Source organism: Drosophila miranda (assembly GCF_003369915.1).
Source record: "Drosophila miranda strain MSH22 chromosome Y unlocalized genomic scaffold, D.miranda_PacBio2.1 Contig_Y4_pilon, whole genome shotgun sequence".
NCBI lineage: Eukaryota > Metazoa > Arthropoda > Insecta > Diptera > Drosophilidae > Drosophila > Drosophila miranda.
The window spans coordinates 759,721-775,715 of record NW_022881636.1 but is presented as its reverse complement, the minus strand read 5'-3'; the positions used below and the strand labels follow the sequence as shown (position 1 = coordinate 775,715).

Here is a 15,995-nt window from a genome sequence, read left to right as displayed (position 1 = left end):
TGGCAGGATGCGGCTCTCTCTGATGCCATTGACATCAGCAACACGGCCACGGCTGTTGTCATTCAAGTGTTCTAATCAATTCTGATTTAATTTTACGCCCAATTAAGTGTGAAAAGCTTTTGATGTTGGGCACACGTGTGCGAGCGGCAAATGGATGCAGACAAGGACTCGCAGGGGCGCAGTCACACAAGCGTGAGCATTGAATATGCCACAGATACATATGTGGGGTCGGTCCTTTGCTCGCACGAGTCCCAGTTAGGCTCTCACACTTGAATAAAGCCATTCCAGACATCAATATTTTGATCCTTCCCTGGTTGGGCTATTTGTACTTACCGCTGCTTCTGTATCCACGCTGTGGCTTCCGCACCCGCTCTCACTGCTCCACGCTTTCACACACTTTCCGTATGCATCTCTCTTTCTCTCTCTTTGTGTATCTCTAACCATGGAACAACTTTCTTCGTATGACAGAGACAGACGTGGCAGATAGTTTCGCCAGGATATTATCCAATAATCTTTATCAACAGCCACAGCCAGCGCTGTAGCATCCGCGCCGCGTGCCTGCCTCCACCTCCAGCTCCAGGTTAAGTTTGTTGGAAACTTTAGTCTGCATGACAGTCGATCCGATATCCCTGTGCATTTTGATTTGTTTGCAGGTAACGACAAGGCTTAAGACATTTTACTAATTAAATATCAATGTACTTTTCCCTCCATTTGCCTAATTTACCGCTGTCAACAGCAAGACAAACAATATTGTAGTCCAAAAGAGTGTACACACTGGCCGGCTAGGGTTGTCACGCTACGATAAAATAAAAACAGCTGTGTCGTAAATGTACGATTAAAAATTCAACGAAATATTTGTATCCCCGCGAAGCTTGGTTTTTGGAGATCAAAAAGGTCTTCCATATCCCGATGTCTCCGAAGATAGGGCTTATCCGAAGTCCCTTCAAAATGGAAGAGCGTAATCCGCTTTTACATTAAATCGGATTTAAATATAAACTCTATAGCGGCAGATATTCAAATTTATTTTCTTGGAAATCCTCACAGAAATTTAAATGATTAAATTCCAAGTGCTCTTAAAGATGGGAAACCGAACAAAACTGTCGTCTAGGGCCTGAAATTGTCCACTCCTGATGGCACTTCAGGTGACGGCGTAAACGCCAAGCTCCGCCTGAGGGGGGCCAGGAGGGCCCATGGAGTGGGGCCATAAAACAATTTTGTTGTAAATTTACGATACCCCCGGCCATGTTTGACAGAAGGTACATAAATACTCGAACACATAAAGGCACGGGGCAGGAGGCAGTCGACATTTTCTTTCCACCAAGAAATTAGCAAAGGATGGAGGGTAGGAAACGAAACGAGCTCCATTGCTGCAGCATTCTTTTGGAGGAATAAATTAATTTATTGAATGAACAGATTGCATTTTAAATTTATTATACTTCCATAGTATTGATTTTGGGGCACATGAATTTCTCTTTACATGATAGAAAATTTAAGTGTTTGAGATTGACGTAAGGCTAATCCCGGTTTTTCACACTGGGCTTAACTTTGTATTATAATTGGACATCCCATCGTATTTATGTATATATTAAGCCTATGTTTTGTGTTTGTATGGGGGTTTCTTTCATTGTCCTCCTCACAGGACAAGTGTCTTTTAATCAAATTACAATTGGGGTTAATTTAATAAACTCTCACTTTCTACCTTTCACAGTATCTGTTCTATCTTTCATGTGTGTCCTGTGGCTGTTTTAAATGTGGCTGGCGCTGTGCCTCTTGCAAATAATTCACTTTCTTTTGCCTCTTGTAAAGAGTGTGCGGTGTGTGTGATTATGGGTTACGTGTTCGAGTGTCTGTATGCTACGGGTGTGGATGAACATTATTGGATTGCATTGAAAGAACTGGTAGCTTAGAAATAATGTATCGGCACTGGCGTTACGTTGCCTAAACGTAACGCCCAAGAGAACTAGTCCTCTGATCTACTATAATTGTTGAATACACGTTGCTTAATCAGACGCACCAACTGTGTACAATTTTGTAAATTTTTTTTTGGGAGATATTTCTTAAAACTTTTTTTTCTTGAGTTTTGTCATTTTTAAAGTCTATCAAACAAAATTTAGAACTGAACTGCGTAAAAGAAACAATTTAGAAGAACTGAAAAAGCCGAAATGGAAACGAGTAGAAAAACGATGCTTTTTTTTTTGACCACCAAACGCTGGCACGGCCCTGTTCGATGCGATTCGGCTCTGATTGGTTCCGCTTCAGCTTGAGATCGGTCTGATTTGGCCAACTGATTTAGGGAAGCAGGAAAGCGCTCCCGATTTGCAATAACAACTAGTAATACACGCATATATACGGCATGATATATATGTAGGCAATGGTAAACGAAAGACAACTAGTATTCCCTGGGGGTTGGTGGTGTGGTTGTGTTGCGCCCATGTCGAGCAATCGGAACCCAGATAGGACTGGGCTGAGTTCCTTCGCTGAGGTGTGTGTGTGTGGTGTGGTGTGGTGCTGGTTTTTGTACGAACATATTTGCTTTCTAACTTATTTCCCAAATTGATTTTGATATTCCTAAATTCCGGGATCCTAACTGAATCCCTCTCTCCACGTCAAGGTCCCTCAAGTGTGCTGCTGTAGGTGTCTATGTATGTGTTCCAGGTGAAATGTGTTGACATGTGTGAGTGTGTGCGTGTGGGATGGGCTACCACTGCGCCGTTTCTATCTCCGGACTACGAACGCCGCTCAGTAGACAATGAGCAGGTTGTTCTCATTGAAGCCGGCGGAGTGTCCGGCGTTGCGTACAATGAAACAGGATCCATCGAAGTGCATGCGCTTCTCATTGCGACTACAAAGGACAGAACAGAACGGAAGTTAGCAGAGCAGGATGACGGGCGAGGGCGAGGGGGAGGGGGAGGGGAGGTTGAGAGCATCGGTTTGACACTCACCGAACAAACAGATGCGAGGTCTTGCCCAGAGAGGCAGTGCAATGGATGCCAGGTGTGGTCAAAGTGGCCGATCCATTGCCGGGACTGGTGCGAATCAAGCACTTGTTGTCCACACGAGTGACCTTCACCAGGCCATCGGCTGCCTGGGTGATGCGAAATCCGTTTATGTCATAGATCTCAGTGCCATCCTCGGTACAGGTGTAAGCTGAATTGGCAATCACGTCATGGGCTTCAGCCATATAAGAGGGACCATGCCGCGAGTCGCTGCGAGAAGTTCGGGAATTAAATCGAAATTAGCCAAATAAGAAGCGATGCAATTGGCCGGGGGGACTCACTCATAGAACACTGCCAGGGTGTAGTCCTTGGTCAGATCGGTGAAAGTGTCGGTTGTGGTGCGCGTCACGGCTGTGTCCACCAGGTAGATGAGAGCGCACGCCTCGCTGGTGAAGCTCACACCCTTGTACCACATCTTGGCATAGCGACTGTAATGGGAAGATAATTCAAAGGATTCAAATATTCCACGTTGGGGTAAGGGCCATTCCCACTCACACAAAGTTATTGCCCTTCATTGCCGTCATGGCAATGGGTCCAGAGCCGGGACATGCCGGCGGTGTGTGGTTCTCGAGCTCGAAGTTGCGTGTGCTGCTCACGCGTGCCAAGGCGAATGGTGGAGGGGGCATTGGAGACGGCAACTGTTGGGAATTCTGAGATTGAGCATAGAATCGGCTAGATTTACAGATATGCAGGAGCCCCTTACCAGGCAGTAGTTCTGCTCGTTGTCGAAGCCATAGGTGGGCGTGGCATTGTAGCGCCCTGTGAGTGCCTTGCCGTTGTGCGCCATTTTGCCAGCGTCTATTTCCTGCATATTCCCTGGCCCGTACTGGGGAGGGTTGGAAATGTGTATGCCCGGCAGTTGGACGTATGGACGGGCCGACTGACTGCCGACGGGGTAATTGGCGCACTCCTTGGAAATGCCGCTGGTGATGGTGTTGGTGCCAACGGTGGCACTGCTAGCGAGACTGGAGCTGCTGCCGCGAAATAATTGAATACCGGCAGGAGAGAAAACGACAGATACGAGAGAAAGTGTCAGCAGCGCAGAAATCGAATGACTTTGCAACTGTTGCTAACATTCTGTCGACATTCTGTTAACGCATGCCATACATACATACATATATGTATTTACATACGTGTGTGCGTTTTTCCCAATTTGCATTTGATTTTTATAGAAATTAACCAAACTATTTTGAATCGTATTAGAAGAGAAGAGAAGAGGGGGGAATAGAGAAGGAAAATTCGAATATTAAAGTCGGAAAGTAAGAGAGCAATGGTGGAAAAGAGCGAGACGGAAAATAAGAAGGTCTGAAATAACAGGAGAGGGCAATGAGGTGATGTGGCAATGCTTCTGTTGCCGAGCTGTTAAGACTGCGGCGGCTGTTAACTCGCTGTTGATACCCTGCTAGCGCGATGATGCGGCAGTTTTGTAAAACAAAATGTCTGAAAATTGAAGAAACTTTCACGTTATTGCTTGGAATTTCACTTACCGGCGATGGGTTGTTGGTGTAGACGGAGCGCTGGCGCACCCCGTTGGGCGGCTTGGTGGGCGAGCGCAAGATGTTGTTGATTTTGTCGTTCATCTGAGCACGCGACAAGAAGTCCTCGGCATTGAAGATCCCCACACGGGCGCCCTTCGGGCTGCTTACTTGCGAGACCGGCTCCTGCTGGGAAGTGTCGCAGTCCGATGACTGGCACTGCGCCTCCTTGGTGCTGACCTTGGGCTCAACGGACTTCGGCTCGGTGACCATTTTGATTTGGCAACTTTTTTCTTCTCGCTTTCTTTTCGTCAAGTGAGTTCACAAAACCGGCGCTTGTGTGTGCGTGCGTGTGTTCGTGTGTGCGGCAAATGCGAAATTTTTCACTTTAAATATGTGTGAACTTACTTGAGAACACGCGCGTGCTAAAAACAGTTTTAGAAGATTTTTTCGACACTTCTCACTACGACTCTGAGAGGAATTTTAATTTTTATATTTAATTTTCCACTTTACATGAGCTCCGCTCGCTGGCACAATTTTCGAAAGGATGACTGTTCGGATTTTCACACTGAAAGTCGTCGCCTGCTCAAACCGGAATTCAAAGTGAAAAGCAGAGCTGTCTCCCGATTATAATCGGAGCGATATTCAGGGCTGCATTTCAATGTTGTATGGATGTAGATCAGATACTAATTACTGTACATTTTCGTATTATTAATGGTACTCCGTGGCTTGAGTCTTGAGCTTCACAAAAAAATGGTTTACCAAATTACCAAATGGTTAAATGGTAAAATGTTTAATTCGTACACTGCTCATTTTCACCTTGTTCGATCCTTTCGGATTCCTGTAAAGAAAATTTACCAAATACAATTCGTTCACAGACTTGCATTAAGGCGCCGCACTGACGCTGATCTATCCACAAGCCTGGAAAAAAGTATTGACCCGTCATCGTTTTGGCCCAAAGTAACTTCATTCTGGTCATGGCTATTTGTGGAATACTTCTGGCAGTCTTAATTTAATTTGGATCTCTTCCATAAGCTGCGTGCACTGCAACTCTCTCCTCCCTAACTCCTCTCAAATCTGATTTCCTATAGATTATTAATTGGTACTTTGTATCGTTGCCCAACTAGAAATGGATTTAAGTCAGCTTGAATGCATTTCCGTCGGCCTAATCCTATTTCACGCTTTTAGAGTCGGACAAATGAAGTTTGCCTGCATCAAAGTCAAGCAAAATCGGTTTAAGCAATAGGCGCCGCTCCCAACAGCATCAAGCAGAAGCTTTAAAGCATATTAGAAAATTGAAAAGTCAGCCAAAAGAGTTGCACTTGGCCATGTAAAAGTACTGTGCTGTGTGCTCGATGGTGGCATAAAACTGAAAGTTTCAATTTTCTGAAGTGCTCGCCTTGGCTCGAGAAGGTTGCGAAATGCCAAGTGTCAGTGCCAAAGGAGGCGGCTAAGCACGGAGGAGCCTCATCTTGGTGGGTTTCTGCTGATGCAGTGTATCGCATATCTGCTTCGTCAGTTGGAATTTCTGGCATCATCTTTACGTGAGGGTACACACTTGTGTCCTGGAATTTGCATGCAAAATATAAAAGTGCTAGGTGCCCATTTATGTATGTACAAGCTAAGCTCTCTATAGCGGACACATGGTTCCAGTAATTCAATCCGTACTATCCATATAGTGTAAGTAGCGAATGTGTACAGCTTTTGTTAGATGTTTGGTTCTACCCAAATTGTCGGATTTGTGCGGATAATGCTGGGGGGCTGTTGACAAATTAGCCAAAATTTAGAATTTGGCAGGCCCTGAAGGACGCCCGTCCGCGCTTGTGGCAATGAAAATTAGCTGAGACATCGCACGTCTGGTGTGTGGGGGAGTGTTATTGTTTTGCCACCTTGTAGTCTGGATCGTAGAGAACTATTGTCGAACGGTTCAGTTCAGTAGGCAACCCTGAACTTCTTGCGAATCGATTGACAACTATATCCCCTCGCCTGCTCACATGATTGATGCTGGCTTTCACTTTTTCGGCTAGAGCGCATTGACTTCACCTGCATTTGGCCATCGCTGCCCACGCAGCATGGCACAGCGTATATTCGCCTAAAAATTCTATCTCATTTTGCTTGTGACATATTTGAAATTTATTTTCGGTGCTGATGCTGCCACCCCGATTCTGTTGCTGTTGCTGTTGCAGCTGCATCTGCACCTCCGCCCACGCACTGAATTGACTCAGTTTGAGAGTGAAAATAAAAAAGAACAGTTGGCAAATACTGTATTTATAGAAAATGCAATATGCATGGAATCCGAATGAAATACGGAAACTCATTTGTAAAAAGCTACAATGCCTTGACCGGCTCCACCACCTCTTTTGTTGTCACTTACAGCAGCCGCAAGCGAACAAATTGGTTAACCTCCTTTTATTTTTTTCCTTTCCTTTTTTTGGTAGTACGAGTCCATATTTATGGTTCGTAAATATGAATGTGGGATTTTTGTCGAGCCATTACCAATTGGACGGCCATTTACGGCAGGCAAAGGCAGAGAGGAAGCAGAATTGTGGTCTTTTTCTAGTTTGAATTGCTTGTTGATTATTTGCTTGCCACATTTTAATTAACTGGATTTCGTTTCGCAGAACGAATGTGTAACAGTAAGCTTTTGGCAGCGAGCACTGTTCTGAAATATTCTATCTATGCTCCAAGGGGATTTCATTTCCACTCGGTCGAATGCGAAATGTGGAAAAACTATTTTCGTCGACCCAAGAAAACTCATGAAAGTGTCAGTGAACTTTGGCGCAGACAAATCCGGCCGAGACGGACCCAGACGGCCAAGACCCAGACCACACAGGGTGTGGGTGTAGCTGTGGGTGTGAGGAGCATGTGACATTTTCAGAGCTGGGCCAACAAATGGGTTCAGCCTGGGTTTTGGGCAGCTAAACATTTTGGCCTTCGCCATCCATAAATTTCCAGATCGCAACTTTGCTCTTCGGATTGCTTCGAGTTTATTGTACGTACTTTGGCCCCAGCAAATACGAGTATTTGAAGCCTTTGGCACGTACCTCTTTTATCCGAAAGTTGGCCCATTGAAGAGGCCTGGACTGGCACCAGCTGTTCATTTCTGTTAGGCCGTTGCCAAGTGGATTAGCGCAAATATTTTAAATTTCTGTTGGTCGGTCCACAGACAAGAGTGCTGAGAGGCTTTAATTTGCGGCTTAATTAAACTCAATTATAATCGTGTTGACACTTTTGTTATTCTGTATTCTGTAGTTGTTTTTGTTGGGGCGAAAGCAAATTAAAACTCCAAACATGATAAATGCCGAGTGCGAACAAAACTTCTGCTCCATTATGGATTGTTTTACCTGAAGATTAGTTGGGAATCTCGATTGCAATTACTCCAACGAATCTCATTGCCGGAGAGTGGTCCAACCACAGGAAATTTAATTGCTTTCGAGTGGGTTTCAATTACGCAAATTGCATTAGACATCACCACGCACGGATTCCCAATGAATCCAAACATATAGTACTCTTAGCTGTATATTATTTATGAATCGGATCAAGCTATCGGCCTAGCCAGCTGTACCTAGCCCAAGTTTTGCCCCAATCGGTGTAGGAATTCCCTCTTGCTGCATCGCAAAACATCACCAAATGTCAGAAAAGGGGTCCATTCTTTATCCTCCAAGGCTGCCGCACTTTGACCTGCCTGCTCTACTCAGGTGGAGGCTGGTGTGATTGATTTGATTGCTGTCACCGACTGGGATGACAATCCATCCAATTCAATGAGCTACTCACTTTCGCCTCGAGTTTGTCCTGGGTCTTCCAGCTGTCCTTTGAAGTCCTCGTCAGAGGTATCGCTCCCGGGCGAAATGAAAGTCGTTTACATTTATTATCAACTTTAAGTGGAAGATTATGGAGGGCACTTCGTGCTGGTTTTCGTACAACTTACCCCTGGGAACGTTTTCATAATTTTCTACCTCCAACATTGCCATTCATTTTCCATTAAATGTGCCGTGCCCCAGGACGGCTCCCAGGACCCCCAGGGCGGCGGAAGATGTGCATTTATCCATTACCGTTGACGTTGCTGTCGACTCTCCTCTCCGCTCGAATCACCCGGTTAAAATGTAATTATCCTGCCTGGACTCGGCACTCCATGGCGTTGCATTCCACGTCTGAAATTCAGCCATGTCTTAATAGCCGGAAATCGAGTTGACTTGCCCTATGCCCTGGCCAAATGCATGTGGAATGAACTCGTTCGGAGAGTTATGGCTGTGAATTCAAGTTAATTGAATAACTATAGTCGTGCATGGTGCCGAAGCAGAGGGGACTCGCATAATTGTCGGCTCATTAAACGATAATGCAGGAAAATTGATGCCCGGCCTTTTTCCATTCCATTCCCCATTTTTGGGGGAAATTGAATTTCATAAACTTTCCGATGAAAAACAGGGTTGCGGGGGAGCCTCCCCAGGGAAGTTCCCAGCAGCAATTAGTGCGCTCTGTCTCGGGAGTGCCCGGCTTCGGAAGTGGCAGGAGCCCCGAGAAGCGGCAGGAACGTGGCCGAAGTCACCGACGTGCCGTGCCTTGCCGTGCCGTGCGTCAGCTGGGGAAAATCGAAACCAAAAAGTTTGTTTATGCTTAGAATGCCAGCGGAATTGCTGGCAGGAGGTGAAGTGGGAGCTGGGAGGCTTGGGGGCTTGGATGCTGGCAGGATGCGGCTCTCTCTGATTCCAATGACATCAGCAACACGGCCACGGCTGTTGTCATTCAAGTGTTCTAATCAATTCTGATTTAATTTTACGCCCAATTAAGTGTGAAAAGCTTTTGATGTTGAGCACACGTGTGCGAGCGGCAAATGGATGCAGACAAGGACTCGCAGGGGCGCAGTCACACAAGCGTGAGCATTGAATATGCCACAGATACATATGTGGGGTCGGTCCTTTGCTCGCACGAGTCCCAGTTAGGCTCTCACACTTGAATAAAGCCATTCCAGACATCAATATTTTGATCCTTCCCTGGTTGGGCTATTTGTACTTACCGCTGCTTCTGTATCCACGCTGTGGCTTCCGCACCCGCTCTCACTGCTCCACGCTTTCACACACTTTCCGTATGCATCTCTCTTTCTCTCTCTTTGTGTATCTCTAACCATGGAACAACTTTCTTCTTATGACAGAGACAGACGTGGCAGATAGTTCCGCCAAGACATTATCCAATAATCTTTATCAACAGCCACAGCCAGCGCTGTAGCATCCGCGCCGCGTGCCTACCTCCACCTCCAGCTCCAGGTTAAGTTTGTTGGAAACTTTAGTCTGCATGACAGTCGATCCGATATCCCTATGCATTTTGATTTGTTTGCAGGTAACGACAAGGCTCAAGACATTTTACTAATTAAATATCAATGTACTTTTCCTTCCATTTGCCTAATTTACCGCTGTCAACAGCAAGAAAAACAATATTGTAGTCCAAAAGAGTGTACACACTGGCCGCCCAGGGTTGTCACGCTACGATAAAATAAAAACAGCTGTGTCGTAAATGTGCGATTAAAGATTCAACGAAATATTTGTATCCCCGCGAAGCTTGGTTTTTGGAGATCAAAAAGGTCTTCCATATCCCGATGTCTCCGAAGATAGGGCTTATCCGAAGTCCCTTCAAAATGGAAGAGCGTAATCCGCTTTTACATTAAATCGGATTTATATATAAACTCTATAGCGGCAGATATTCAAATTTATTTTCTTGGAAATCCTCACAGAAATTTAAATGATTAAATTCCAAGTGCTCTTAAAGATGGGAAACCGAACCAAACTGTCGTCTAGGGCCTGAAATTGTCCAACTCCTGATGGCACTTCAGGTGACGGCGTAAGCACCAAGCTCCACCTGAGGGGGGCCAGGAGGGCCCATGGAGTGGGGCCATAAAACAATTTTGTTGTAAATTTACGATACCCCCGGCCATGTTTGACAGAAGGTACATAAATACTCGAACACATAAAGGCACGGGGCAGGAGGCAGTCGACATTTTATTTCCACCAAGAAATTAGCAAAGGATGGAGGGTAGGAAACGAAACGAGCTCCATTGCTCCACCATTCTTTTGGAGGAATAAATTAATTTATTGAATGAACAGATTGCATTTTAAATTTATTATACTTCCATAGTATTGATTTTGGGGCACATGAATTTCTCTTTACATGATAGAAAATTTAAGTGTTGGAGATTGACGTAAGGCTAATCCCGGTTTTTCACACTGGGCTTAACTTTGTATTATAATTGGACATCCCATCGTATTTATGTATATATTAAGCCTATGTTTTGTGTTTGTATGGGGGTTTCTTTCATTGTCCTCCTCACAGGACAAGTGTCTTTTAATCAAATTACAATTGGGGTTAATTTAATAAACTCTCACTTTCTACCTTTCACAGGATCTGTTCTATCTTTCATGTGTGTCCTGTGGCTGTTTTAAATGTGGCTGGCGCTGTGCCTCTTGCAAATAATTCACTTTCTTTTGCCTCTTGTAAAGAGTGTGCGGTGTGTGTGATTATGGGTTACGTGTTCGAGTGTCTGTATGCAACGGGTGTGGATGAACATTATTGGATTGCATTGAAAGAACTGGTAGCTTAGAAATAATGTATCGGCACTGGCGTTACGTTGCCAAAACGTAACGCCCAAGAGAACTAGTCCTCTGATCTACTATAATTGTTGAATACACGTTGCTTAATCAGACGCACCAACTGTGCATAATTTTGTAAATTTTTTTTGGGAGATATTTCTTTAAACTTTTTTTTCTTGAGTTTTGCCATTTTTAAAGTCTATCAAACAAAATTTAGAACTGAACTGCGAAAAAGAAACAATTTAGAAGAACTGAAAAAGCCGAAATGAAAACGAGTAGAAAAACGATGTTTCTTTTTTTGACCACCAAACGCTGGCACGGCCCTGTTCGATGCGATTCGGCTCTGATTGGTTCCGCTTCAGCTTGAGATCGGTCTGATTTGGCCAACTGATTTGGGGAAGCAGGAAAGCGCTCCCGATTTGCAATAACAACTAGTAATACACGCATATATACGGCATGATATATATGTAGGCAATGGTAAACGAAAGACAACTAGTATTCCCTGGGGGTTGGTGGTGTGGTTGTATTGCGCCCATGTCGAGCAATTGGAACCCAGATAGGACTGGGCTGAGTTCCTTCGCTGAGGTGTGTGTGTGAGGTGTGGTGTGGTGCTGGTTTTTGTACGAACATATTTGCTTTCTAACTTATTTCCCAAATTGATTTTGATATTCCTAAATTCCGGGATCCTAACTGAATCCCTCTCTCCACGAATCAAGGTCCCTCAAGTGTGCTGCTGTAGGTGTCTATGTATGTGTTCCAGGTGAAATGTGTTGACATGTGTGAGTGTGTGCGTGTGAGATGGGCTACGAACGCCGCTCAGTAGACAATGAGCAGGTTGTTCTCATTGAAGCCGGCGGAGTGTCCGGCGTTGCGTACAATGAAACAGGATCCATCGAAGTGCATGCGCCTCTCATTGCGACTACAAAGGACAGAACAGAACGGAAGTTAGCAGAGCAGGATGACGGGCGAGGGGGAGGGGGAGGGGAGGGGGAGGGGGAGGTTGAGAGCATCGGTTTGACACTCACCGAACAAACAGATGCGAGGTCTTGCCCAGAGAGGCAGTGAAATGGATGCCAGGTGTGGTCAAAGTGGCCGATCCATTGCCGGGACTGGTGCGAATCAAGCACTTGTTGTCCACACGAGTGACCTTCACCAGGCCATCGGCTGCCTGGGTGATGCGAAATCCGTTTATGTCATAGATCTCAGTGCCATCCTCGGTACAGGTGTAAGCTGAATTGGCAATCACGTCATGGGCTTCAGCCATATAAGAGGGACCATGCCGCGAGTCGCTGCGAGAAGTTCGGGAATTAAATCGAAATTAGCCAAATAAGAAGCGATGCAATTGGCCGGGGGGACTCACTCATAGAACACTGCCAGGGTGTAGTCCTTGGTCAGATCGGGGAAAGTGTCGGTTGTGGTGCGCGTCCCGGCTGTGTCCACCAGGTAGATGAGAGCGCACGCCTCGCTGGTGAAGCTCACACCCTTGTACCACATCTTGGCATAGCGACTGTAATGGGAAGATAATTCAAAGGATTCAAATATGCCACGTTGGGGTAAGGGCCATTCCCACTCACACAAAGTTATTGCCCTTCATGCCGTCGTAGGTGACTATTTCGACTTTAGCGCCGCTCTGCAGGATGCGTCCATTGGGGTGGATCAAAGCCGAGTTGCTGCAGTTGCGTGATAGAGCAACTGCCACCATGCTGCGCTGATTGAGCACGCGCACCGCCTTGTCCAGAGTCATGTCAATGCTGCCCCATGCAAAGAAAGGTATTAACATAAGGGGTCGGTCTTAAAGAAGAGCCAAGGGGCTGGGGGCGTCCACACTCACCGCACGCCATCGCGGAGGCGCAACTGGATGGTGCCGTTCGTCATGGCAATGGGTCCAGAGCCGGGACATGCCGGCGGTGTGGTTCTCGAGCTCGAAGTTGCGTTTGCTGCTCACGCGTGCCAAGGCGTATGGTGGAGGGGGCATTGGAGACGGCAACTGTTGGGAATTCTGAGATTGAGCATAGAATCGGCTAGATTTACAGATATGCAGGAGCCCCTTACCAGGAAGTAGTTCTGCTCGTTGTCGAAGCCATAGGTGGGCGTGGCATTGTAGCGCCCTGTGAGTGCCTTGACGTTGTGCGCCATTTTGCCAGCGTCTATTTCCTGCATATTCCCTGGCCCGTACTGGGGTGGGTTGGAAATGTGTATGCCCGGCAGTTGGACGTATGGACGGGCCGACTGACTGCCGACGGGGTAATTGGCGCACTCCTTGGAAATGCCGCTGGTGATGGTGTTGGTGCCAACGGTGGCGCTGCTAGCGAGACTGGAGCTGCTGCCGCGATCCATGTGGCCCACGGAGTCCGTGCCGGAGGACAGCGAGATGTTGCTCATGCGTTGGGACAGCTGCCCCCAGTCATGCCGACACGCAAGCTTGCTTGCTAAGGGAGGGGGGATGAGAAGGCGAGAGGTAGTAGCGGAAGTTAGATCCGGAAGGAAATGAAGAGGTGAGGAAGTGAAAGTGCCAGAAAATAATTGAAAACCGGCAGGAGAGAAAACGACAGATACGAGAGAAAGTGTCAGCAGCGCAGAAATCGAATGACTTTGCAACTGTTGCTAACATTCTGTCGACATTCTGTTAACGCATGCATATACATACATACATACATATATGTATTTACATACGTGTGTGCGTTTTTCCCAATTTGCATTTGATTTTTATAGAAATTAACCAAACTATTTTGAATCGTATTAGAAGAGAAGAGAAGAGGGGGGAATAGAGAAGGAAAATTCGAATATTAAAGTCGGAAAGTAAGAGAGCAATGGTGGAAAAGAGCGAGACGGAAAATAAGAAGGTCTGAAATAACAGGAGAGGGCAATGAGGTGATGTGGCAATGCTGCTGTTGCCGAGCTGTTACGACTGCGGCGGCTGTTAACTCGCTGTTGATACCCTGCTAGCGCGATGATGCGGCAGTTTTGTAAAACAAAATGTCTGAAAATTGAAGAAACTTTCACGTTATTGCTTGGAATTTCACTTACCGGCGATTGGTTGTTGGTGTAGACGGAGCGCTGGCGCACCCCGTTGGGCGGCTTGGTGGGCGAGCGCAAGATGTTGATTTTGTCGTTTATCTGAGCACGCGACAAGAAGTCCTCGGCATTGAAGATCCCCACACGGGCGCCCTTCGCGCTGCTTACTTGCGAGACCGGCTCCTGCTGGGAAGTCTCGCAGTCCGATGACTGGCACTGCGCCTCCTTGGTGCTGACCTTGGGCTCAACGGACTTCGGCTCGGTGACCATTTTGATTTGGCAACTTTTTTCTTCTCGCTTTCTTTTCGTCAAGTGAGTTCACAAAACCGGCGTTTGTGTGTGCGTGCGTGTGTTCGTGTGTGCGGCAAATGCGAAATTTTTCACTTTAAATATGTGTGAACTTACTTGAGAACACGGATTTTCACACTGAAAGTCGTCGCCTGCTCAAACCGGAATTCAAAGTGAAAAGCAGAGCTGTCTCCCGATTATAATCGGAGCGATATTCAGGGCTGCATTTCAATGTTGTATGGATGTAGATCAGATACTAATTACTGTACATTTTCGTATTATTAATGGTACTCCGTGGCTTGAGTCTTGAGCTTCACAAAAAAATGGTTTACCAAATTACCAAATGGTTAAATGGTAAAATGTTTAATTCGTACACTGCTCATTTTCACCTTGTTCGATCCTTTCGGATTCCTGTAAAGAAAATTTACCAAATACAATTCGTTCACAGACTTGCATTAAGGCGCCGCACTGACGCTGATCTATCCACAAGCCTGGAAAAAAGTATTGACCCGTCATCGTTTTGGCCCAAAGTAACTTCATTCTGGTCATGGCTATTTGTGGAATACTTCTGGCAGTCTTAATTTAATTTGGATCTCTTCCATAAGCTGCGTGCACTGCAACTCTCTCTTCCCTAACTCCTCTCAAATCTGATTTGCTATAGATTATTAATTGGTACTTTGTATCGTTGCCCAACTAGAAATGGATTTAAGTCAGCTTGAATGCATTTCCGTCGGCCTAATCCTATTTCACGCTTTTAGAGTCGGACAAATGAAGTTTGCCAGCATCAAAGTCAAGCAAAATCGAATTAAGCAATAGGCGCCGCTCCCAACAACATCAAGCAGAAGCTTTAAAGCATATTAGAAAATTGAAAAGTCAGCCAAAAGAGTTGCACTTGGCCATGTAAAAGTACTGTGCTGTGTGCTCGATGGTGGCATAAAACTGAAAGTTTCAATTTTCTGAAGTGCTCGCCTTGGCTCGAGAAGGTTGCGAAATGCCAAGTGTCAGTGCCAAAGGAGGCGGCTAAGCACGGAGGAGCCTCATCTTGGTGGGTTTCTGCTGATGCAGTGTATCGCATATCTGCTTCGTCAGTTGGAATTTCTGGCATCATCTTTACGTGAGGGTACACACTTGTGTCCTGGAATTTGCATGCACATATGTACAAGCTAAGCTCTCTATAGTGGACACATGGTTCCAGTAATTCAATCCGTACTATCCATATAGTGTAAGTAGCGAATGTGTACAGCTTTTGTTAGATGTTTGGTTCTACCCAAATTGTCGGATTTGTGCGGATAATGCTGGGGGGCTGTTGACAAATTAGCCAAAATTTAGAATTTGGCAGGCCCTGAAGGACGCCCGTCCGCGCTTGTGGCAATGAAAATTAGCTGAGACATCGCACGTCTGGTGTGTGGGGGAGTGTTATTGTTTTGCCACCTTGTAGTCTGGATCGTAGAGAACTATTGTCGAACGGTTCAGTTCAGTAGGCAACCCTGAACTTCTTACGAATCGATTGACAACTATATCCCCTCGCCTGCTCACATGATTGATGCTGGCTTTCACTTTTTCGGCTAGAGCGCATTGACTTCACCTGCATTTGGCCATCGCTGCCCACGCAGCATGGCACAGCGAATATTCGCCTAAAAATT

At 46.0% G+C, this 15,995-nt stretch overlaps 2 protein-coding genes across 4 annotated transcripts; both read right to left on the bottom strand.

The window, feature by feature from the left end:
* Positions 1 to 2,714: 2,714 nt before the first annotated feature.
* Positions 2,715 to 4,025, bottom strand: LOC117194900. Its single transcript, XM_033399364.1, has 5 exons — positions 3,700 to 4,025; positions 3,492 to 3,634; positions 3,278 to 3,424; positions 2,943 to 3,206; positions 2,715 to 2,842 (listed from the first exon to the last, which is right to left on the bottom strand). Exons 1-5 carry the CDS (start codon positions 3,805 to 3,807, stop codon positions 2,740 to 2,742), a joined length of 765 nt encoding a protein of 254 aa, XP_033255255.1. The 5' UTR covers positions 3,808 to 4,025; the 3' UTR covers positions 2,715 to 2,739.
* Positions 4,026 to 11,796: 7,771 nt separating this feature from the next.
* LOC117194901 lies at positions 11,797 to 13,439 on the bottom strand. Of its 3 annotated transcripts, XM_033399365.1 has the most exons (5): positions 12,881 to 12,992; positions 12,624 to 12,800; positions 12,410 to 12,556; positions 12,075 to 12,338; positions 11,797 to 11,968 (listed from the first exon to the last, which is right to left on the bottom strand). In XM_033399365.1, the coding sequence occupies exons 1-5, from the start codon at positions 12,922 to 12,924 to the stop codon at positions 11,866 to 11,868; spliced, it is 735 nt and encodes a 244-aa protein (XP_033255256.1). In that variant the 5' UTR covers positions 12,925 to 12,992; the 3' UTR covers positions 11,797 to 11,865. The 3 variants fall into 3 exon arrangements, with proteins under 3 accessions (XP_033255256.1, XP_033255257.1, XP_033255258.1); XM_033399366.1 differs by lacking the exons at positions 11,797 to 11,968; positions 12,075 to 12,338; positions 12,410 to 12,556 and adding an exon at positions 13,102 to 13,439 and having other exon boundaries at positions 12,705 to 12,800; positions 12,881 to 13,048; XM_033399367.1 differs by lacking the exons at positions 11,797 to 11,968; positions 12,075 to 12,338; positions 12,410 to 12,556 and adding an exon at positions 13,102 to 13,439 and having other exon boundaries at positions 12,705 to 12,800; positions 12,881 to 13,036.
* Positions 13,440 to 15,995: the final 2,556 nt, after the last annotated feature.

Bases quoted from the DNA above. Each gene is read 5' to 3' on its own strand.
- LOC117194900 (XM_033399364.1), bottom strand. From the start codon at position 3,807: ATGCAGGAAATAGACGCTGGCAAAATGGCGCACAACGGCAAGGCACTC. The intron at 3,425-3,491 runs GTGAGTGGGAAT...TTCCCATTACAG, and splicing joins ATGAAGGGCAATAACTTTGT to TCGCTATGCCAAGATGTGGT. The intron at 3,207-3,277 runs GTGAGTCCCCCC...AACTTCTCGCAG, and splicing joins ACCCTGGCAGTGTTCTATGA to CGACTCGCGGCATGGTCCCT.
- LOC117194901 (XM_033399365.1), bottom strand. From the start codon at position 12,924: ATGACGAACGGCACCATCCAGTTGCGCCTCCGCGATGGCGTGCG. The intron at 12,801-12,880 runs GTGAGTGTGGAC...TGCATGGGGCAG, and splicing joins CGCCTCCGCGATGGCGTGCG to CATTGACATGACTCTGGACA. The intron at 12,557-12,623 runs GTGAGTGGGAAT...TTCCCATTACAG, and splicing joins ATGAAGGGCAATAACTTTGT to TCGCTATGCCAAGATGTGGT.